Raw genomic sequence first — 18,833 nt, 5'->3', positions numbered from 1 at the left:
CTAGGTGAGCACTCTACCACTGAGCCAAAACCCAGCCCGGAGTAGTTCTACTATTATAATTCTTTTTTAAAAAAATTTTTTTAGTTGTTAATGGACATTTATTTATTTATTTATTTATATGTGGTGCTGAGAATTGAACCCAGCGCCTCACACATGCTAGGCAAGCACTCTACCACTGAGCTACAACCCCAGCCTAACTACTATTATAATTCTTTTGAGCATAAATCAAGCGAGCTTAAGCAGAACTATTCTTCAACTACTTTTTTTTTAGGTTTTTAAAAAATTCGTTCTTGGGGCTGGGGTTGTGGCTCAGTGGTTAGAGCTCTCACCGCCCATGTGCGAGGCCCTGGGTTCGATCCTCAGCACCACATAAAAATAAATAAATAAAATAAAGGTACTGTGTCCAACTACAACTAAAAAATAAATATTAAAAAAATTATTCTTTGAAGTTAAATATGACCCTAGAGTGTATTCTGTTAAATTATACATACATGGAGTATAACTTCCCATTCTTGTGGTTGTACATGATGTAGAGTTACCATGATGCTGTATTCATATATGAACATTGGAAAGTTATGTCTAATTCAGTCTATAGTCTTTCCTGTTCCCATCCTCCCTCCTTTCCCTTCATTCCCATTTGTCTAATCCAATGAACTTCTATTCTTCTCTCCCCACCCCTGTTATTGTGTGTTAGCATCCATATAACAGAGAGAATATTAGAACTTTGATTCTGGGGGATTGGCTTATTTCATTTAGCATGATAGTCTCCAGCTCCATCCATTTACCAGTAAACATCATAACTTTGAAAAATATGGAACACTTCATGAATTTGCATGCCATCTTTGAGTAGGGGCCATGCTAATCTTCTCCATATACTAAATTGTTCCAATTTTAGTATATGTGCTGCCAAAGTGAGCACTCTGCAACTATTTTTAAAGTGAGGCATTTTCTTTAAGATGTGGCCACTTTGTATGGTCTAGCATGGCTCAACAGTTAGTTCACCAACTGGTCTGTTTGGGGAAAACTTGGTCTCAGACAGTGTGTTGGAACTAGTGGTACCACTAGAGTTCAGACTGCTAAGCATCAAGTACTATGAGTGGTGATCAACATTTCGCCATTATGCTGGATTGTGGACCTTTGGATGGTGGACTATTTCATTAGTGAGCTCTGCTGTTTCCAGGGTTTGAGACTTGTAGGTGAGGATTCACTTTAAGCCAGTTGTCTGGGTAAAGTAGTGGTTTCGACTATCTCTAGGTCTGCAGGGTATTTAGCCACTTGTTTACAACAGTAACTAATGTCTTATTTTTTCTTAATTAGAGATGCCATTTTCCTCTCACATGAAGCTTACTCAGGCTTAAGCCACACTATGGGAATTTAAGTCAGAGATGAGGCTTGTTCAGTCCCAGGTTCTCTTCCCATGACTTAATCTGTGTTCATTAGTGTCCAGTAACACTGGTCAGCATAGTCACTTAGCAGTGGGAGAAGGTTCCATAGTCCCAAAGTCCTGAGGTAAAGAGTTCTGGTGGGTTCTTTAGCAAGTTTCTAAGTAGCTTTGAGACCAGAGATGTCTGTAATTTCACTGAATTTGGAGGAGATAAGGGTTCCAGAAAAAGCCCCCGATTTACTGCTGCCTGGGTTGCTTCCAAACCTTCTTGCTCTAGCAATTGTTATTCAAACATGACCCCTATCTGGTGTCTTGGGACTGTAGAACCTGTTGGTCACCAGTATGGACAATTAGGAATTAAGAATTTGTATGTGTATATATATATATATATATATATATATATATATATATATATGTTTTATGTGGTTGGAGGCAATAGGTCTGTGCAGCTCTGCTTCTTTCAAGGGCTGTGGAATGCCTCTTTTGTCAAGACATGCACAGCCCTCAAGAAGGCCACTGATGGGGCTTTGGATTTTGTACCCATTTAGGACTCATTTGTGCTTAGGTGGCAGACAATGCAATGCAATGCACAGACCTGATATATATCATTCTGAAAAGATGTCACATGAAAGAATTATTGTTGAATGTTTTAAGTACCATGATAGTATTGTAGCATTTGCACTCATTTCTAAATAACTTGTGGTCAAAGAAGAAATCACAAGGGAAATTAGAAAATATTTCAAACTGAATGATGGTGAAAACTCAACACATCTAAAGGTGTGTGGTGCAGATAAAGCACAGCTTAGAGGGAAATTTATCATTTTGGATGACTATATCAAAAAAGAATAAAGGGATTTAAAATTACCAATCTGAATTTCAGACAGCAGAAAGTAGAAAAATAGCAAATTATGCTCAAAATAAACAGAAGGAAAGAAATGAAAAAGAGTGAAAGTCAATAAAATAGACAATGGACAGATAACAAAGAAAATTAATGAAAACAAAAGCTATTTTTTAGAAAAGTAATACAATTTATAAACTTTTAGCAAGAGTAGTTTTGAAAAGAGAACATAAATAATCAATATCAGGAATGAAAAAGGAGATGCTAAAAATAAGAAGTTGTCAACAACTTAGTTTGAAGTTTCCTTATCTGTCTCTCATAGTTGTTTTGTAGATTCTGTGTATGTGGCATATGAATTGAGACAGTTCTACTTTTGTTTCTTGCTTGCCTTATTGAATGGGCTGGGACCTCCAGTAGATGCGAACTGAAGTAGGCAGAGTGGACATTCTTGTTTTGCTCCTCATGTTGTGGCAGGTGTGAAGCAGCTACAGCTTTTGATTCTAATTGTGTTGGGAAGTCATTTTAGGATTTTACTTGAATGAGTGACATTACCCAATATACCTTTTTAAAGAATCTCTTGGGCTGCTGTGTGGAGGAGAATGGGCTCAAGGAAGACCAGAGTGGACGTTGGGAGAACAATCTAGAGGCTGTTGCCACAGTGCAGGAGAGAGGTGCAGGTGCCTTGGACCAGAGGGACAGCAGTAATGATGGAGAGAGGCAGTTGGATTGGGGGCTTTATTTTGGACATAGAGCTAATAGTACTTTCTGAATCATTAAATTAGGGGGAAGGGGGGAAATCAGGTTTATGGTTTAAACAAGTGAATTTATTTCAGACTTTTTTGTTCCTGTGAATTTTACATATTTTTGTCATCCCTCTTTCTCTTTAAAATGGATAATTAAAAGTGGATACAGTATTTTGGAAAATCTAACCTTATGCTATTTATTTGTTTATTTACTATGGTGCTGGGAATCAAACCTAGGGCCTTGAACATGCTAGGCAAGCACTCTACCACTGAAGTACACAGCTATCCTCTGATAAAAACCTTATTTTAAAAAAAATACAGATGGACACAGTATCTTTATTTTGTTTGTTTATTTTTATGTGGTCCTAAGGATTGAGCCTAGTACTTCTCATGTGCGAGGCAAGTGTTTTGCCACTGAGCCACAACTGCAGTCCCCAAACTTTAATTCTTATAGGCAGAACATGGGAGAAAGATTATATAGATTTTTAGTCAATTTTAGATATCAAGGTTCTGAACTAAATTTCTGCATCTTTCTTTTTAGGTTTGTCCAAGACTGGTTTTCAGAAAGGACGCAAGTGGCCAGGGTGGACTTCTCGACTGTGTTACCACGCTTCATTTCTCTATATATCTTCTCTTTTCTGAACCCAAAAGACCTGTGTGCAGCAGCCCAAGTCAGCTGGCCCTGGAAGTTTTTAACTGAACAGGTTTAGTGTGTGTCACTTCCTAGTAACAGAACTCAAAGGCAGCTGTGATCTTTGATGAGGCAATTTGCTAGCTGTCTTCCCTGAAGATAAGAGCGGAGGGTGCCTATAGCACAACTAAGTCACCCTGAATGAAAATAATAAGGACAAGCGAAATCCAACAATTGGTTTTTTGGTGTTTTTGTTTTTTGTTTGTTTTTTTGGTACTAGGTATTGAACTCAGGGGCACTCCACCACTGAGCCACATCCCCAGCCCTATTTTGTATTTTATTTAGAGACTGGATCTGAATGAGGGGCTTAGTGCCTTGCCCTTGCTGAGGCTGACTTTGAATCCACAATCCTTGTGTCTCAGCCTCCTGAGACACTGGGATACAGGCATGTGCCACTGCACAACAACTAGTTTTGCAACTAAGGCAATATACATGATTCCAGTACTTCACATAATTTTAAATAGTCTTGAAATATTCAATATATAGAAAACACCTTACCTTGTTAGAGGAGTTCATTATACTCCATGAAAAACAATTTAAGCTTTGGGTTTTTTTATCTGATATTATTTTATCCATGGTAACTCAATTCTAGAAAATTGCCACACAACCATATCTTTGGCAGATCCCTCTTCAGCTGATATCTGTTGAAGAGTATTAATCTAGATCCTCTAACAGCAGTTAAAGGCAGTTCACAGCAGCTGCTTAAAATCAACATCTTCTGCCATAAATTCTGGTTCTGGTCTTTTTGTCTCTTCCTATTCTGTGAAAAGATTCAATGCAACGTAATGGCAGACATACTTAAGATCCAAGTCAATAATTTCCTCTCTTTAGATTATGCAAAATGTCCAGGGTGGGCTTGTGTCAAGACCCTGGTCTGTGAGACTAACTGGCTCTTGATGGAGAGGTCACAGGCACAGCCCACTATGAGCCCTGGGCTCACAGAACCTCAAAAATCTCTTCAGAATTCAGGGTAGTGTTTGCACAATGTATTGTTTTTGTCTTTTGACATTTAACTTTTGTAGGTCCTTACACTGAAGGTATATGTTGTGAAGAGAATATGGTGGCAGCAATTTCTTTCTTTCTAAGGTTTGATAATTTTTGATTGATTGATTGCAGTACTGGGGGCCTCACATATGTTAGGAAAGCACTCTACTGCTGAGCTCCATCCCCAGCCTGCAACTTCTTATTTTAAACTGAAGTATTTATTTTGTTTATATTTGTATATATTCTGAAATATTTGGATTTAAATACATCATCTTACTATTTATTTTTTAGTTTATTCTGTGTGTTTTTCCTCTCTACATCTTTCTTTGGATTAACTTCATATTTTAAATATTTTTTGACTGCAAGTTACAAGTTCTTTCATAGTTACCACAGAGACTGTAGTAAGCACCCTTTCGTTATTTTACCACTTCAAGACAAAGCAAGAAACTTAGAACCCTTTAATTTCATTGATACCTTTCTCAGTTCTGTGCTTTTGTTGTCAAGTATAATGTGTGTGTGTGTGTGTGTGTGTGTGTGTGTGTGTAACAAACATACAATTGACCTTGAGTTCACAGGGGATTGGTTCCAGTACATCCTTCTCTCCATACAGATACCCAAATCCATGGCTGCCCAAGTCACTTATATAAGATGATATAGTAGTGTAGTAGTTACACTATAATTCTCCTATTTTATATCATCTCTAGGTTATGTATAGTATCTAATACCCTGGTATTAGTCAGTTTTTCACTGCAGGGACAAAATACCTGAGAAAAAACTTAAAAGGAGGACACATTAGTTTTGGCTTAGGGTTCCAGAGGTTCCAGTCCAATGGCCAGCACCATTATTTTAGGCCTGAGGTTGAGGCAGAACATCATGTCAGAGGAGCAGGGTGTAGGAAAGCTGATCCGCTCATGGCAGCTGGGAAACAGGGTGGAGAGGGGCAGGAGACAAGATACACTCTTTCAAGGCACCACCCGCAATGACCTCTTCCTCCAAGTAGGCCCCACTCACTACAGTTTACCATCTTTCAATGATGCCATCAAATCATGAATCAATCTAGTGGATCAATCCATTCTTGATGTCAGAGGCTTCATGATCCAATTATTTCCCCAGAGTCCCACCTCCAAACATTGCTGGATTGGAGATCAAGCCTTCAACCCATGAGACTCTGGGAGACTTCCAGATCCAAACCATACCATGGAGAGCCATCTGTATATATAAACTTTATGTGTGTATGTGTATGTGTGTGTGTGTGACTATATATATATGTATATATAACTATATATAATATGTAATATACCTCACAAAACTTTATTGCTATTGTTTTATAAAATCAATATTTATTTATATGTAACTACCTATTTATTTTTTCTGTTGCTAACTTCTGACATCTCTGAGCTCCTTTTAGGATCATGTTTTTCTGAATTTCTTTAATATTCCTTTTTAGTGTAGGTCTGTTGCTGATGATAAAATTTTCTTAATTTTTGTTTGTCTACCAAGTATTTATTTTATCTTTATATTTGAGGATATTTTCCACTGGGAATTTGAATTCTAATTTGGCAGTTAACTTATTTTTATTTTTTCTAATTAGTTATACATGAAAGTGGAATGCATTTTGACACATCATGAATAAATGAAGAATAAATTCTCATTCTTGTGCTTGATGTAGTATCACACTGGTCATGTAATCATATATGCACATAGGGTGGCAGTTAATTTTTATAGAACTTTGAGAATGTTCCATTGTCTTCTGGCTTCCACAACTTTTTCTTGAGAAGCTGGTTTTATCGTTATTCCCTTAAAGATATTTTTTTTTTCTCTTGTCTCTAGCTGCCAATCAGACTTCTTTCTCTTTTATTTTCAGCAATTATATTTTGATATACCCGGGTATATATGTGTGTTGATGTATCTATATCTATACAGCTTTGTATTTGTATTTTTCAGTGAGTTTTTTTTTTGTTTGTTTGTTTGTTTTTGTGGTGCCTTGTGCATGCTAGGTAAGCACTCTACCAACTGAGCTATATCCCCAGCCCTTGCAGTTTTTAATCTCATATTTAGTGTTTTTCATCTGTGTGTTGTCTCTTCATATATTGCTTCTGCCCTAGTATGTCTCTTTTGCTCTTGGGATTTTGATACTTATGTTAAACTGATTCACCATGCCTTATAAGTTCCTTATTTTCTTATATGCATGTTCTATGCTTTTAGCTTTCCATGTTTAAATCCAGATTTTTTTTCTGATCCATCTTTCAGTTTACTAATTATTTCTTTAGCTGGATTCTGATCTTCTCTTAAACCTCATTCACTGAGTTTTAAATTTCAATTATTATATTTTTCAGTTCTAGAATGTCAATGTACTTCTATTGCCAAAAATTTCCACTTGGCCATTTATATCTTCAGATATATTAATTACAGGGTGTAATTTTTCAAAGTTTCATAATTACAATGTTTGGCTCTCCTGAGGATCTCTCTATGGTTACTAAAAACTAAAGAAGAAACAAACAATCCTTGTCTTTTTCCATGTTCTGGTTATTTTTGTTTGGGCACTAGATACTGAGTATAAAACATTGATGTGATAATTTGAGTCTCTAGATGATGTTATTTTCCTCCAAGAGAATTTACTTTTGCCTCTGGCATATGGTTAGGCTGGGAACAGATCATGTAAATTCAATCAGAGAACAAACTCTTTCAAAGCTGGCTTTTGTTCTTGTGATAGGTTGCCTAATTTTGCATCATTTTTTTCTGAAAGGGTCTCTCCTGAAGGCCTGGGGTGGTTACCAGTGCTATTCCCTTTACTGAGCCCTGAATTTTACTTGTCTCTTTTCTTTCTTATAAAAATCCCTAAAGTTCTTTATAGCTTCTAAATCTTTCAGCCACAATTTTCTTCTCAGCTTCTTAGCCTACTAAGATTTACTTCAGAACTAGAAAATGCCTTGAAGTAAAAAGTACTGACAAATATCAAGCGTATCTGTCTGGTTTTCTCTCTCTTGAGGTCTTGGTGGCAATTCCTTTGTTCCATTGATAGCTCTATAATGCCTTCAAATAATTGTTTTTGAAAAATGATGTTTTGTCTAGATGAGTGATTAGATTGAATCCCATGAAATTCGATGTTTGCATGTGTCAAAAATGGTTGCATATTGCAATATCATATGGTTCAATCACAAGTGTTCTCGTGGGAGGGTTGGTTTGGAACAAACCACTACAATATTGCAGGAAATTGAATTGTATGACTCTAAGGTCAGTGTAACCAAATGCAATGGGAACATTGGAAGAGTGTCACAGATATGACCAATACATATATCCATCTGACATATAGATATTCTTTTCTACCAAAGAATTTTTCCTATGGAGTAAGGTATGCTTCATATTTCTCAGGGTCAAGCTGAAAGGTCAAGTCAATTATACCAGAAATCTCAAATGTAACAAAAAATATTGTCTGGATACCTGAAAATGTTATTGCTAGAAAACTATTTTTTAGAAATTTTATAACTCATTGTTCTCTTTTTTTATTTTTATGATTTTTTGAAGGATTGCTTATGGATGCCCAAATGTATTAAGTTTGGATGGTTTCTGTCCTATACACCAACAGACAACGAGTATGGGGCTTGGAAGCGCCATTACATTGCTTGTGTGTCCAACCTAGATTGGCTAACTCCCAGGGAGGCCGCTGCTATTTATGGGACACTGAATGAACCCAAAGCGGAGGACGAGGAGTTTCAGGAGAGACAGAGAGAAAGATGCCTAAGGAAAATAATTTGGGAGAAAATTGCTCTACACAAGAGTGAGTAGCATTTAAAAACATTGTGTCTTACTCAAGTGTTGTAGAAACAAATGGATTTACAGACTGATTCCTACAGAGGAGGATAGCTCTGTCTTTCTGGAACAGCCTGCCGGGTCTTCTCTCATGTATGCTCAGGGCCAATTCTTTTTCCTTTATTGTGTATTTCAAGTGAGTGGGTAACAAAAACCAAAAGACTTTAGATGAAATATATAAAGTCAAGAATCAGCACCTCCATCACTGTTCCTCTCAGATTTTTAAGACCAAGAACAAGGAGGAGAAAGATATACACACTGAGAGTCAAGGAAGAGCTTCAGGATGGAAGAGCGAGGATTGATGCTCAAAGAGGAGAAATAAAGGCCGGGGTTGTGGCTCAGTGGTAGAGCACTTGCCGAGTACATGTGAGGTACAGGGTTTGATCCTCAGGACCCATAAAAATAAACAAATGAAATAAAAGAGGAGAAATAAAAATGGGAATGGAAGCAGAAGGGATGGCAGTAAAAAAAAGTTTCTTAAAAGGGCAAAGAGAAAGTAGGAATGAAGACATATTTTTAGCTAAGTCCTCTAGCCTGTACAGTGTGTTTTATCATATATATTTTAGTTGTAGGTGGACACAATACTTGATCTTATTTTTCTGTGGTGCTGAGGGATCGAACCCAGTGCCTCACACATGCTAGACAAGGGCTCTACCACTGAGCCACAACCCCAGCTTCACATAATTGCTTATTTTAAAAATAAGCAATTAGCTAGTCGTAGTTGGTGCACGCCTATAATCCCAGTGGCTCAGGAGGTTGAGGCAGGAGGATTGTGACTTCAAAGCCAGCCTCAGCAATTTAGTGAGGCCCTAAGCAACTCAGGGAAACCCTGTCTCTAAATAAAATATAAAAAGGGCCGGGGATGTGGCTCAGTGGTTAAGCACCCCTGGGTTCAATCCTGGTATATAAATAAATAAATAGATTCAACTGGACAGATTTGAGTTCTCCCTTTCCCCGCCCCCTCCCCCCACTGACTCATCCTCTGGGGAGATTGTAACAAATGGGAAATTGCTTGGAACCCAGAAAAAGGGCAGAAATGGATGGGAAGTCTATAAATTGATGACCTGCTCTCCACAAGAAGAGTTCCTTATCTTCTGCGCTTTTTTTCTTGACCTGAAATGACTGATAAGTCACAGACACAGTGCTGTAAGGATGAGAAAACCTAAGAGTGTTTGCAAATGGCTGTGATTGTTGTCATCTGGAATACGGCCCTGGTATAGCTTTATTGATGCCTTTATCTATGTCGACTTGGCTGGAAGAAGCTTGAAGTAAACAGCCGAGCCTGCTGGTGTTTGTTTTCCAGAGGAGTTATTCAAAGTTCGACCCCCTTGGGTGACTGGAACATGCTGCTCCAGATTGTTAAAATCCAAATACCAACCACATCTCTCCCAGACGGTGAGGGATCGAGTGGGATTACATGAAGCTTTGGAGAAACAGCTTGTTTTGGCATCAATAGAAGCTTTGCCCAAACAGTAAGCACATTTCCATCTACTGTTACCCATATAACCAATAATCCATTCTAGAATAATTTAGATAAACTGCAAGGAGCTTCAATAATTATATGGTTTATATTCTATTAACCATCTATGGAAACAATTATTACATTTTCCAGAACAGCATTCTTGAAAATGCTGTCTGGAGAGGGAAATGTGTAACACTGAAACCTTGAATTGGATGTATTCTTAACCTTGCAAAGAGGTTATATTGTGGATGTAGTACATTTTCTGTATAAAGTTTTTGAGTAAAAATAATGTTTTCCCACACGTGTTTTTGATGGAACAAACATATCTAAATGTGGTTCCACACTAGTCAGCTTTCTGTTGCTGTAACAAATACCCAAGATAAATAAACTTAAGAGGAGGAAAGGTTTATTTTTTGGCTCATGGGTTCAAAGGGTTTAGTCCATGGTTGTTTGGCTGTGCTGCATTGGGCCTGTGGACAGCACAGTATATCATGGCCAGTGAGTGGCAGAGGAGGCCTGCTGGCCTCATGGAGGCTAGGAAGCAGAAAGAGTAAGGGGCTGGATCTCAATATTTCCTTCAAAAGCACACACCCAGTGACCTAACTCCCTTCCACTAGGCTGCACCTTTTAAAGCACTTGTCGTAGGGTAATGTTGGGGTCGGGGTGGCTGTGGAGAGAATAGAGACATGACTCAAAGACCCCTAAGTCTCAGAAGGAAATTTAAAATTTCTTGATTGCTCATTTTTAACCCCTAAGTGTATCATCACATTAACTTTAAGGGCCCAACAAAAGCCATAATGTTTCAAGACCTTTCTAACATCCCAGGTGTGGGGGAGAGGAGGCCTAGGAGGACAGATGTGACTCTGCTCTGCTGCTGTCCCCCAAGCCACAGGGAGATCTGAGACACACAGGCCAGGTGTCCCATGCAGTGCAGCTGAAGTTCAGAGGACACAGATGCTTACTTATCCGAAGTCAAGCTAAGAGAAGAGCAGAACTTCACTCACCCCTTCTCTTTCTCTGCAGAAACAATGTTTCTGGAAGTCATCCATACCCTTTATTATCAAAAAAGAAAACCTGGCGTGGAGTTGCTCAAAATGATGACAGCTCTTCCTATGCTTCCCAGCTACACGTCATCATAATATCATCTCGGATTCCCGCGTATGAGGTACAGACTCTTGTGAGGCCAGCCCTTTCCTGAATGGTCATTCTTCATCTGCATAGAGGGTGTATAGCAAGGTTTGGCCACGATGTGTACGAAAATGATTCATCTCCTAAATGGAAAATTGCCTGATCTAAGTGGAAATTTACAAACCCCAAACATTTTTAAAACCAGAAACAATAAAGGTAACCATAAATCAAACTAACTTTGAAAAAGCAGTAGACAAACTGACTTACATTTAATAGGTGTTCAGAATAGTCTTATTGAAATGAATCTGTTGCACTTAATCCAAAAAAAAACAGCATGATGATTAAGACTTATTTAAGATCTTCTCTGGAATTCCCAAAGATTTTAATAATATTACATAACCACCATCTCTCAGAAGAAGAATGTGAGAAATCGTATTCTTTGATCTAGTTCATGAAGGTATCAATCAATTAAAATATGCTTTATATATAATAAACTTATATATTTTTAATTTTAATATGAATACAAAAAAATGAATATGTAGAAGACACACTTTTTTTTTTTTTGGTATACATTTGTATTCAGACTTATCACAGTTTGACTTAATGAGTTTTTGACTTTCTCGTGCATGGCATGAAAGCCAGAGACATTCAGTAGAAACCAGTCTTTGAATTTTGAATCTTGATCTTTTCTGGGGCTGGTCATAAGTGGTATGATCCTGTCTGGCAATGCTAGGTGGCAGCAGCAGGGAGCCACAGCTGCCAGTCAGCCCTGCGATGGGGATCACAGCAGGCTCTGTGTGCTGTGTGTGCTATGTTGCTAGACAGGCATGCTTGGTAGGTTAGAGGTATGAAATGAAATGCAGTTTTGATGTGAGATGTTTTCAACTTACAGTGGGTTTGTTGGGGCATAACTCTGTAAGTTGGCGAGCATCTGTATATATGGATGTGTTTGTATTAATACACACAGAGAGATGAAGAGAATCACATTCAGCAGGCTACATTCATTGGCCTATTTAGAAAGTTTACCAGAAAGTTCCTATTTGTAACAAAATGGCTGCTTTGAAGAAGTGAAATTGCTTCTTTAGTGCATGGAGGAAGTGGCTCTAATCCTTGTCAGCCGGTGAGCTCAGCAAGTCTATGAGAGAATAAGTTCAGAGCTGTGATCTGCATGTGGGCCACAAGTAGTTCCCCTAATGCTAAAAAACGTACCATTGGCACAGAGGATCATTGATGACCCCTTTCCACCTATCCAAATGCCACCTGTTTTCAAGGTCCACCTATAGCTTACGATCTCAGAAGTATGCCCATATCATCCTAGTCCACAAAAATCTCTACATTTTCTATATTTCTGATAATTCCAGATTTGATTTCTTTGTGGTAGTTAATAAAATATTGCCTGTTTTATCTGTGTGCACTAATAAGTTGGTCAAGTCCATTTCCCTGTTTGTCCTCTTTTACGTAAGACAATGGCACAATTGTTTATTTGACTATGAATGTTGGGGAGTTTAAGTAAAAAGTGGAACATAACCACATGGTAGTTCTCTGGTCAGTTGAACTGAATCAAGAACGTGGTATGAGGTTTTGGAAAAGGCAGCAGCTTTAATGACTTCTCAACCTGTCTGACACTATGAATTAACTTTATCATGGTGAAAAGTTTGCTTGGCTATTGAATTAACAGCATTTTTAAACATTGATTTAAATGGGAAATATTTATAAACTGATATTGATAATTCAAAAATTCATAGTGAAAAGGAAAATTTAAATCCAGGAAGTTCATTGCAGTATTATATGATCTTGATTTTATCATTTTTAAGTTATATATGTATATGATATATTTATATATTTTATATACATTTTAATATATATGAGTATATAAAATACATAAATATATTTTAAAATATATATTAATATTAAATATAAATTAAAATATATATGTATATATTTGTGCATAGAGTGTACAAAGGTAAAAAGACTAAAAGAAAATAACCTAAACTGTTAAAAACATGTATCTCTGAGTGATGAAGATGCAAGTATACTTAATTTTCTCCTCTTGAAATTAGAAAAGGAGTACAATAATTTTAAAGGGAATCAATTACGAAGGAAACTTAGCTTCTTCCTTCCATGATTTCCGAAAAACAAAAACCTCCTTAGCAGTCACAGTACATTATATATCCATTATAATTCTCCTATTAGTAAACATTCTAAAATAACAGACCCTGGTCCCGTAGCTGTGTTTGTTTTCTAGATGGTGGTGGACAGCGTGAAGGCAGGTGTCATTTCTGTGGTCTGTGAACACGGTGGCATGACCTTGGAGAGCCTTCTCTACCTCATAGGGAAAGCCCTGCAGGGGCGGAAGGCACAGAGCATAGGAATCCTGAGTGATGGCGATAGCAGAGAAATCAATTTACTTCAAGGTGGGACTGGGGATTGGTGAAGAACAGCCAGACAACTTTGCACTTATGCAGTGTTTGTCCACTGAATAGCTTTAATATTAATTTTCAACTTGCTAAGAAGTGTTGATTTTAGCTTAAGAGCATACTCACATTGTTGCGAAATAGCTGTCCAGAACTTTTTCATGTTCTCAACTCAAACTCTGTGTCTAGTCAACAATAATTTCAATTGTGACTAATTCTCTTCCTTTCTCGTAATCCCTGGCAAACGTCATTCTACTGCACTTTAGATTCCTCCTACAAGTGGAATCACATTTGTCTTTTTGTGACGGATGTATTTCACTTAGCATAATGTCCTCAAGATTCATCCCATGTTGTAGCATGTGACAGGATTTCCTTCTTTTGAAAGTGCATAATATTTCATTGTATGTTTATGCCCCATTTTGCGAATCAGTTTGTCCATCCATTTGTTACTTCCATATCTTGGCTGCTGTGAATAGGGGTCTGCAAATATCTCTCTGAGTTTTTGCTCATAATTATTTTGGATGTGATTGTTGGGTCTCCCATGGTAGTTCTATTTTTATTTTGGTGCTAGGAAGTAAACCCAAGGGCCACTTTACCACTGAGTTGCATCCACAGCCCTGAATTTTTTGAAACATGGTCTTATTAAATTGCTGAGGCTGATCTTGAATTTATGATCCTTCTAATTTATCTTCTTGAGACATTGAGATTACAGGCATGTGTCACCACACCTGGTAGTTCTATTTTTAATTTCTGGAGAAATCCCCATATAGTTAGTTTTCCATAGCTGTTTTGTCAACGTGACATAAGTGTTTCAGTTTTTCTAAATCCTTCATTTGTTCTTTCCTCTCCATTTTTTTCGGGGTGGGGGGAGGGTTGTGTGTGGGGGGGTACTAGGGATTGAACTCAGCGGCATTAGATAACTAAGCCAAATTCTCAGCCCTGTTTTGTATTTTTATTTAGAGACAGGGTTTCACTGAGTTAGTTGCTTAGTGCCTTGCTTTTGCTGAGGCTGGCTTTGAATTCACAATCCTCCTGCCTCGGCCTCCCAAGCTGTTGGGATTATAGGTGTATGTCACTGCGCCTGGCTCTTTTCTTTTATTGAATAATGCCCTTCCTCATTGTTTTTGACTGGCATTTCTGTGATATTGAGTGATGAGTGATATTTGGCCATTGGTGTCTCTATCGATTTATCTACCTATATCTATGTATCTATTTATGTCTACATATATATTTTTGTGTGGTACTTGGGATTGAACCCAGGGGTGTTCTATCACTTAGGTACATACCTAGCCCTTTTTAGTTTTTATTTTGAGGCAGGGTCTCATTGAGTTCCTGGGGCTGACCTCAAACTTGAGATTATCCTGCCTCAACCTCTTAAGTTGCTAGAATTATAAGCATGTGCCACCATGCTAGGCTAACAGTCACCCTTTTGGGGGCTGGGGAGAAATGATGAGTTTTAGAAGTAAACTTCTAGTTTCTTTTCTCCCTTATAGAACTTGGATTCTCCCCTGCCTATACCCAAAGAAGGATTTACTGTCATCAAATATTCCATCCTTGTGGTTTGAGGGAGGAGGGAACAAGATGATCAAAGATCCAGCGGGCAGGAAATCCACAAAATGGTGAAGTGAGTCCCTGAATCACTTCCCAGGAAGTGAAGCAGAGGAGAGTGGCAGTTAATGTTTGCTGACTCTGGGAGCGTACATCTGCTCTGAACTACTTATGTTTTGATTGATAATTGTGGGAAGTATTTTGACTTTGGAACTTGGTTGCAAGATCCCCGGACTTGACCGGCTATTCCCTGTGAACTCTGTGTGAGCCTGGTGACTCACACCGCTGCAAGGTGGAGGCAGAACTGCAAAGCCCAAAGCCAAAGCGCACCATGTCCAGTTGTTCCACAGTGTGAAGGACACTCTGCTATGGGGGTGTCCAGTGGCATCTTAGTGGCCTGAACATGGTGCAGCATGAAGTCCGGAGATCTTGGTCTTATGGGCAGATATTGGCTTTTTGAATCTGTGTTTTCACACTGTTGTTCATGATAATTTCACTAACTAATATGACATTTTGATTTGTCCCCCTCAGGCTATAAAATTGGTATTAAAAATTTACTGAGGCCTGAAGTGAGAGACTTCTGGGAGAAATTAGGCAGCTTTGTAGCCACCAAAGAAGAAGGGGGTCATGTGGACTTATTTGTGCCTCTTGGAGCATCAGGTGAGCTTTTGACATACCCTAGAAAGAAGTGGTCACACGTACTTTATGATGTTCCTCTGTGAATTTGTGAAGTGCTCTTAGAGCAAATGATTCAGTCACACTTCACTCTTATTTTTCTTTATATGCCATATACCCAGGAAAGAAGGGGTTAGGGATAGTGATCAGAATAACCTATCTCTGCAGAAATAGTCACTTCAGGTAAGACTCAGCAGCGTCATTTCTATTTATTCTGGAAACAAAAAATCAGTATCCATAATATGGGGGAAAGTACCTGGTCACCAGAGGAACAATTATCAACAGTCTGAGGAAAACTGCCCCTTCAGTGCTTAGAACCTTGAATGAGCATGACTTTGGTGAACAAGGTCCTGGACCTGAGTCTGCCCATGCTTTTTGTTAGCCGTGTGGCCACAGGCAAGTTTGTGGCTATTTCCTCACACAGAAATTAGGAGTTAGTAACTTACCTGACCATAAGGACTTGCAAATATCAAAATAATATAAATATTTTGGGCTGGGGCTGTGGCTCAGTGGTAGAGCGCTCACCTAGCACGTGCAAGGCGCTGGGTTTGATCCTCAGCACCCCCTAAAAATAAATAAATAAATAAAATAAAGGTATTGTGTTCAAATACAAGTAAAAAATATGTTAAAAATTATAAATATTTAAATAATAAAAATTAAAAATAAATAGATAATATTAAAAACAGTGAAGTGCTTTATAAAAATAAGCATGGTTGGTGATCAGTGAAATGGCCTACCTGTCTGGAATTTATGAAGCAGAGAAGAGGAGAGGGAGCATGAAATTAAAATTTTTCAGAATGCTTCTTATTTGTCATTCTTGAAAATACTGTGAGTTTTGAACCTTTTTTTTTTCTTAATACCGGGGATTGAATCTAGGGTACTCAACCATTGAGCCACATCCCAGCCTTTTTTTGTATTTTGATTTAGAGACAGGGTTTCACTGAGTTGCTTAGAGCCTCGCTAAGTTGCTGAGGCTGGCTTTGAATTTACAGTTCTCTTGCCTTAGCCTCCAAGGCCACTGGGATTACAGGTGTACACCACCACACTCAGCTTGAAGCTCTTTTTAATCCTCAAATTTCACAGGACTATTTAATACATGCCAAGGGAAGGAAAAATGAAAAAGATGGAGAGGGGTAAAAAATGAAACAAAGTGCTGGGTGCTGGGTGTGGTGGTGCATATCTGTAATCCCGGCAACTCAGGAGGCTGAGGCAGAAAGATCACAAGTTTAAGACCAGCCTCAACAACTTAATGAGGCCCTAAGCAACTTGGTGAGATCTTGTCTCAAAATAAAAGATAAAAAAGGATGGGCTGGGTTCAGTCCCCAGTGCGTTCCCGCCCCAAGATGTACAAAATAATGTACAAAAATTATAAATAACATAAATAACTACCTCTGTAAAGTTATCTCTCTCTATCTCTCTCTCTCTCTCTCTCTCTCTCTCACACACACACACACACACACACACACACACACACACACACACAATGTGAACCATACAGAAAATATATATAGAAAAACCTAGGAGGAAATGTACCAAAATATTAGCAAGCAGCATCCATTTCTGTATGTGCTTTACAAATTCCCTATTTTAGAAACTTTTAAAAGATAGGTTACAAAGTGCATGGATTGTTTGATCCCACTGTTTAAGACATTTGTGCATGTGAGGTAGACAGGGTGGTGATGGTGTATGGATAGAAAAGGGTTTGGAAGAATGTGTACACAATGCTAATAGAAATCAAATAGAATGATAGCTGAGTTTTTATCTTTTTTTAACTTTTAAAAATAATTAGTTTGTCCCTATATTCTAGAACAAAACAATATTACTTTCATAATGATAACAAAACAAATTTTTGTGGTGCTGGGGATCAAACCCAGATCCAGCCCACAGAGCAAAATTTTTAACTGGAGAAGAAGAAATAGCAACAATATGGAAAGGTGAGGAACAAAGAGAGGATTTATCAATATAAATATCGTCTTAAGTTAAGCTTAATGATAACCCCAAAGATACATTTCTTACATTTTGGGCCCTAACAACATCCCTAAAATTCTCATCAAATATAATATCTCCTAGATGAACCATTGAAGACCCACAAATATCTGTCTCCCAAAATATGCCTCCTACCATCTTAAGTATTACTTTTCCCCCCCTTGCTAAATTGCTTAAGCTGGTCTTAAACTCTTGGGATCAAGTGATCCTCCTGCTTCAGATTCCTGAGCATCTGGGACCACAGGTGCCCCCACCACACCTGGCTTCTGGCATCACTCTTGAGCTTATTATCCCCATGAGCTGTGACTGCAGGGATTGTCTCTGAGTCCCACTTCTAAATCATGTGCTCAAATATTCCCACTCAGCCATTCTTTTCCTGAAGCCCTCGAGTCCACACACTCCCACTTTTTCCTTCTATTGCCTCTCTTTCCTCCTTGGTTCCTTCCTTGATGAGCATATCCCACATTTCAACACACCCTTGCAAAGATTTGGAACTTCCTTGCCTCTTTCTCCTGGTAAATCCCAATGCTGGTTACAATAAACCATGGGCATACACTTCGCCCACTTGCATTAAAGCAGCTGAAGATGGTTGGGGAAAGTAATAGCATTGTTCTGACCAGTCCAACTCTACTGGGATGACATAAATATCAAGTGCGATAGCAACACTGATGAGCAATCTTTCCATACTTCCTTGGTAGATTCATTGTCCCACTCTTTGAGATGACAATTTCATCCTTTCTCTCCAGGCCGTCTTTCATAACCCATCTCTTTGTGTTGACCTTGCCTCTTATTTTCCTAAGAAAGCTGAATCATTTGGAAACTCCCTAATTTTCTTCCCACCACCTTCCCCACCCTTGTCTTCATTCTTACTCTTCCCATATTTTACCACGGAAGAAGGGTCCCTGCCCAAAGATCGGCTGCTCACTCAATACCTCATTATCACTCTCCTGTAGACTTTTCATCCCACACTCAGATCCTTCCCCAGAGCCTCAATTCTCCCTCTGTCATAAACTCCCTAAAAAATCAGGAGCATTTCTAGCATCTCCCTGTCTTTAAAAAAGACAAACTTTCCCTCATCATTTTTTAAGTATAGTCACCTCAGAGATTCTTCAGTCTATATATGAATCACTTGGAGGGTTTGTTAAAATACACATCAGTGGGCTCCACCCT

At 38.4% G+C, this 18,833-nt stretch overlaps 1 protein-coding gene and 1 pseudogene across 1 annotated transcript in view; one reads left to right on the top strand and one right to left on the bottom strand.

The window, feature by feature from the left end:
- Ect2l (epithelial cell transforming 2 like) overlaps positions 1-18,833 on the top strand; it is a 73,413-nt gene that overhangs the window by 23,881 nt on the left and 30,699 nt on the right. The window contains exons 3-8 of the mRNA XM_076859685.2: positions 3,507-3,669; positions 8,166-8,418; positions 9,754-9,922; positions 10,936-11,077; positions 13,286-13,454; positions 15,534-15,662. Coding sequence (XP_076715800.2) covers positions 3,507-3,669; positions 8,166-8,418; positions 9,754-9,922; positions 10,936-11,077; positions 13,286-13,454; positions 15,534-15,662 — 1,025 coding nt within the window. The remainder of the gene's footprint in view (positions 1-3,506; positions 3,670-8,165; positions 8,419-9,753; positions 9,923-10,935; positions 11,078-13,285; positions 13,455-15,533; positions 15,663-18,833) is intronic.
- Positions 806-919, bottom strand: LOC143402731 (U6 spliceosomal RNA; annotated as a pseudogene).

This window comes from Callospermophilus lateralis, chromosome 6, assembly GCF_048772815.1.
Source record: "Callospermophilus lateralis isolate mCalLat2 chromosome 6, mCalLat2.hap1, whole genome shotgun sequence".
Lineage (NCBI taxonomy): Eukaryota > Metazoa > Chordata > Mammalia > Rodentia > Sciuridae > Callospermophilus > Callospermophilus lateralis.
Note: the sequence above shows the minus strand (reverse complement) of the source record. Positions and strands in the feature narration are given on the sequence as shown.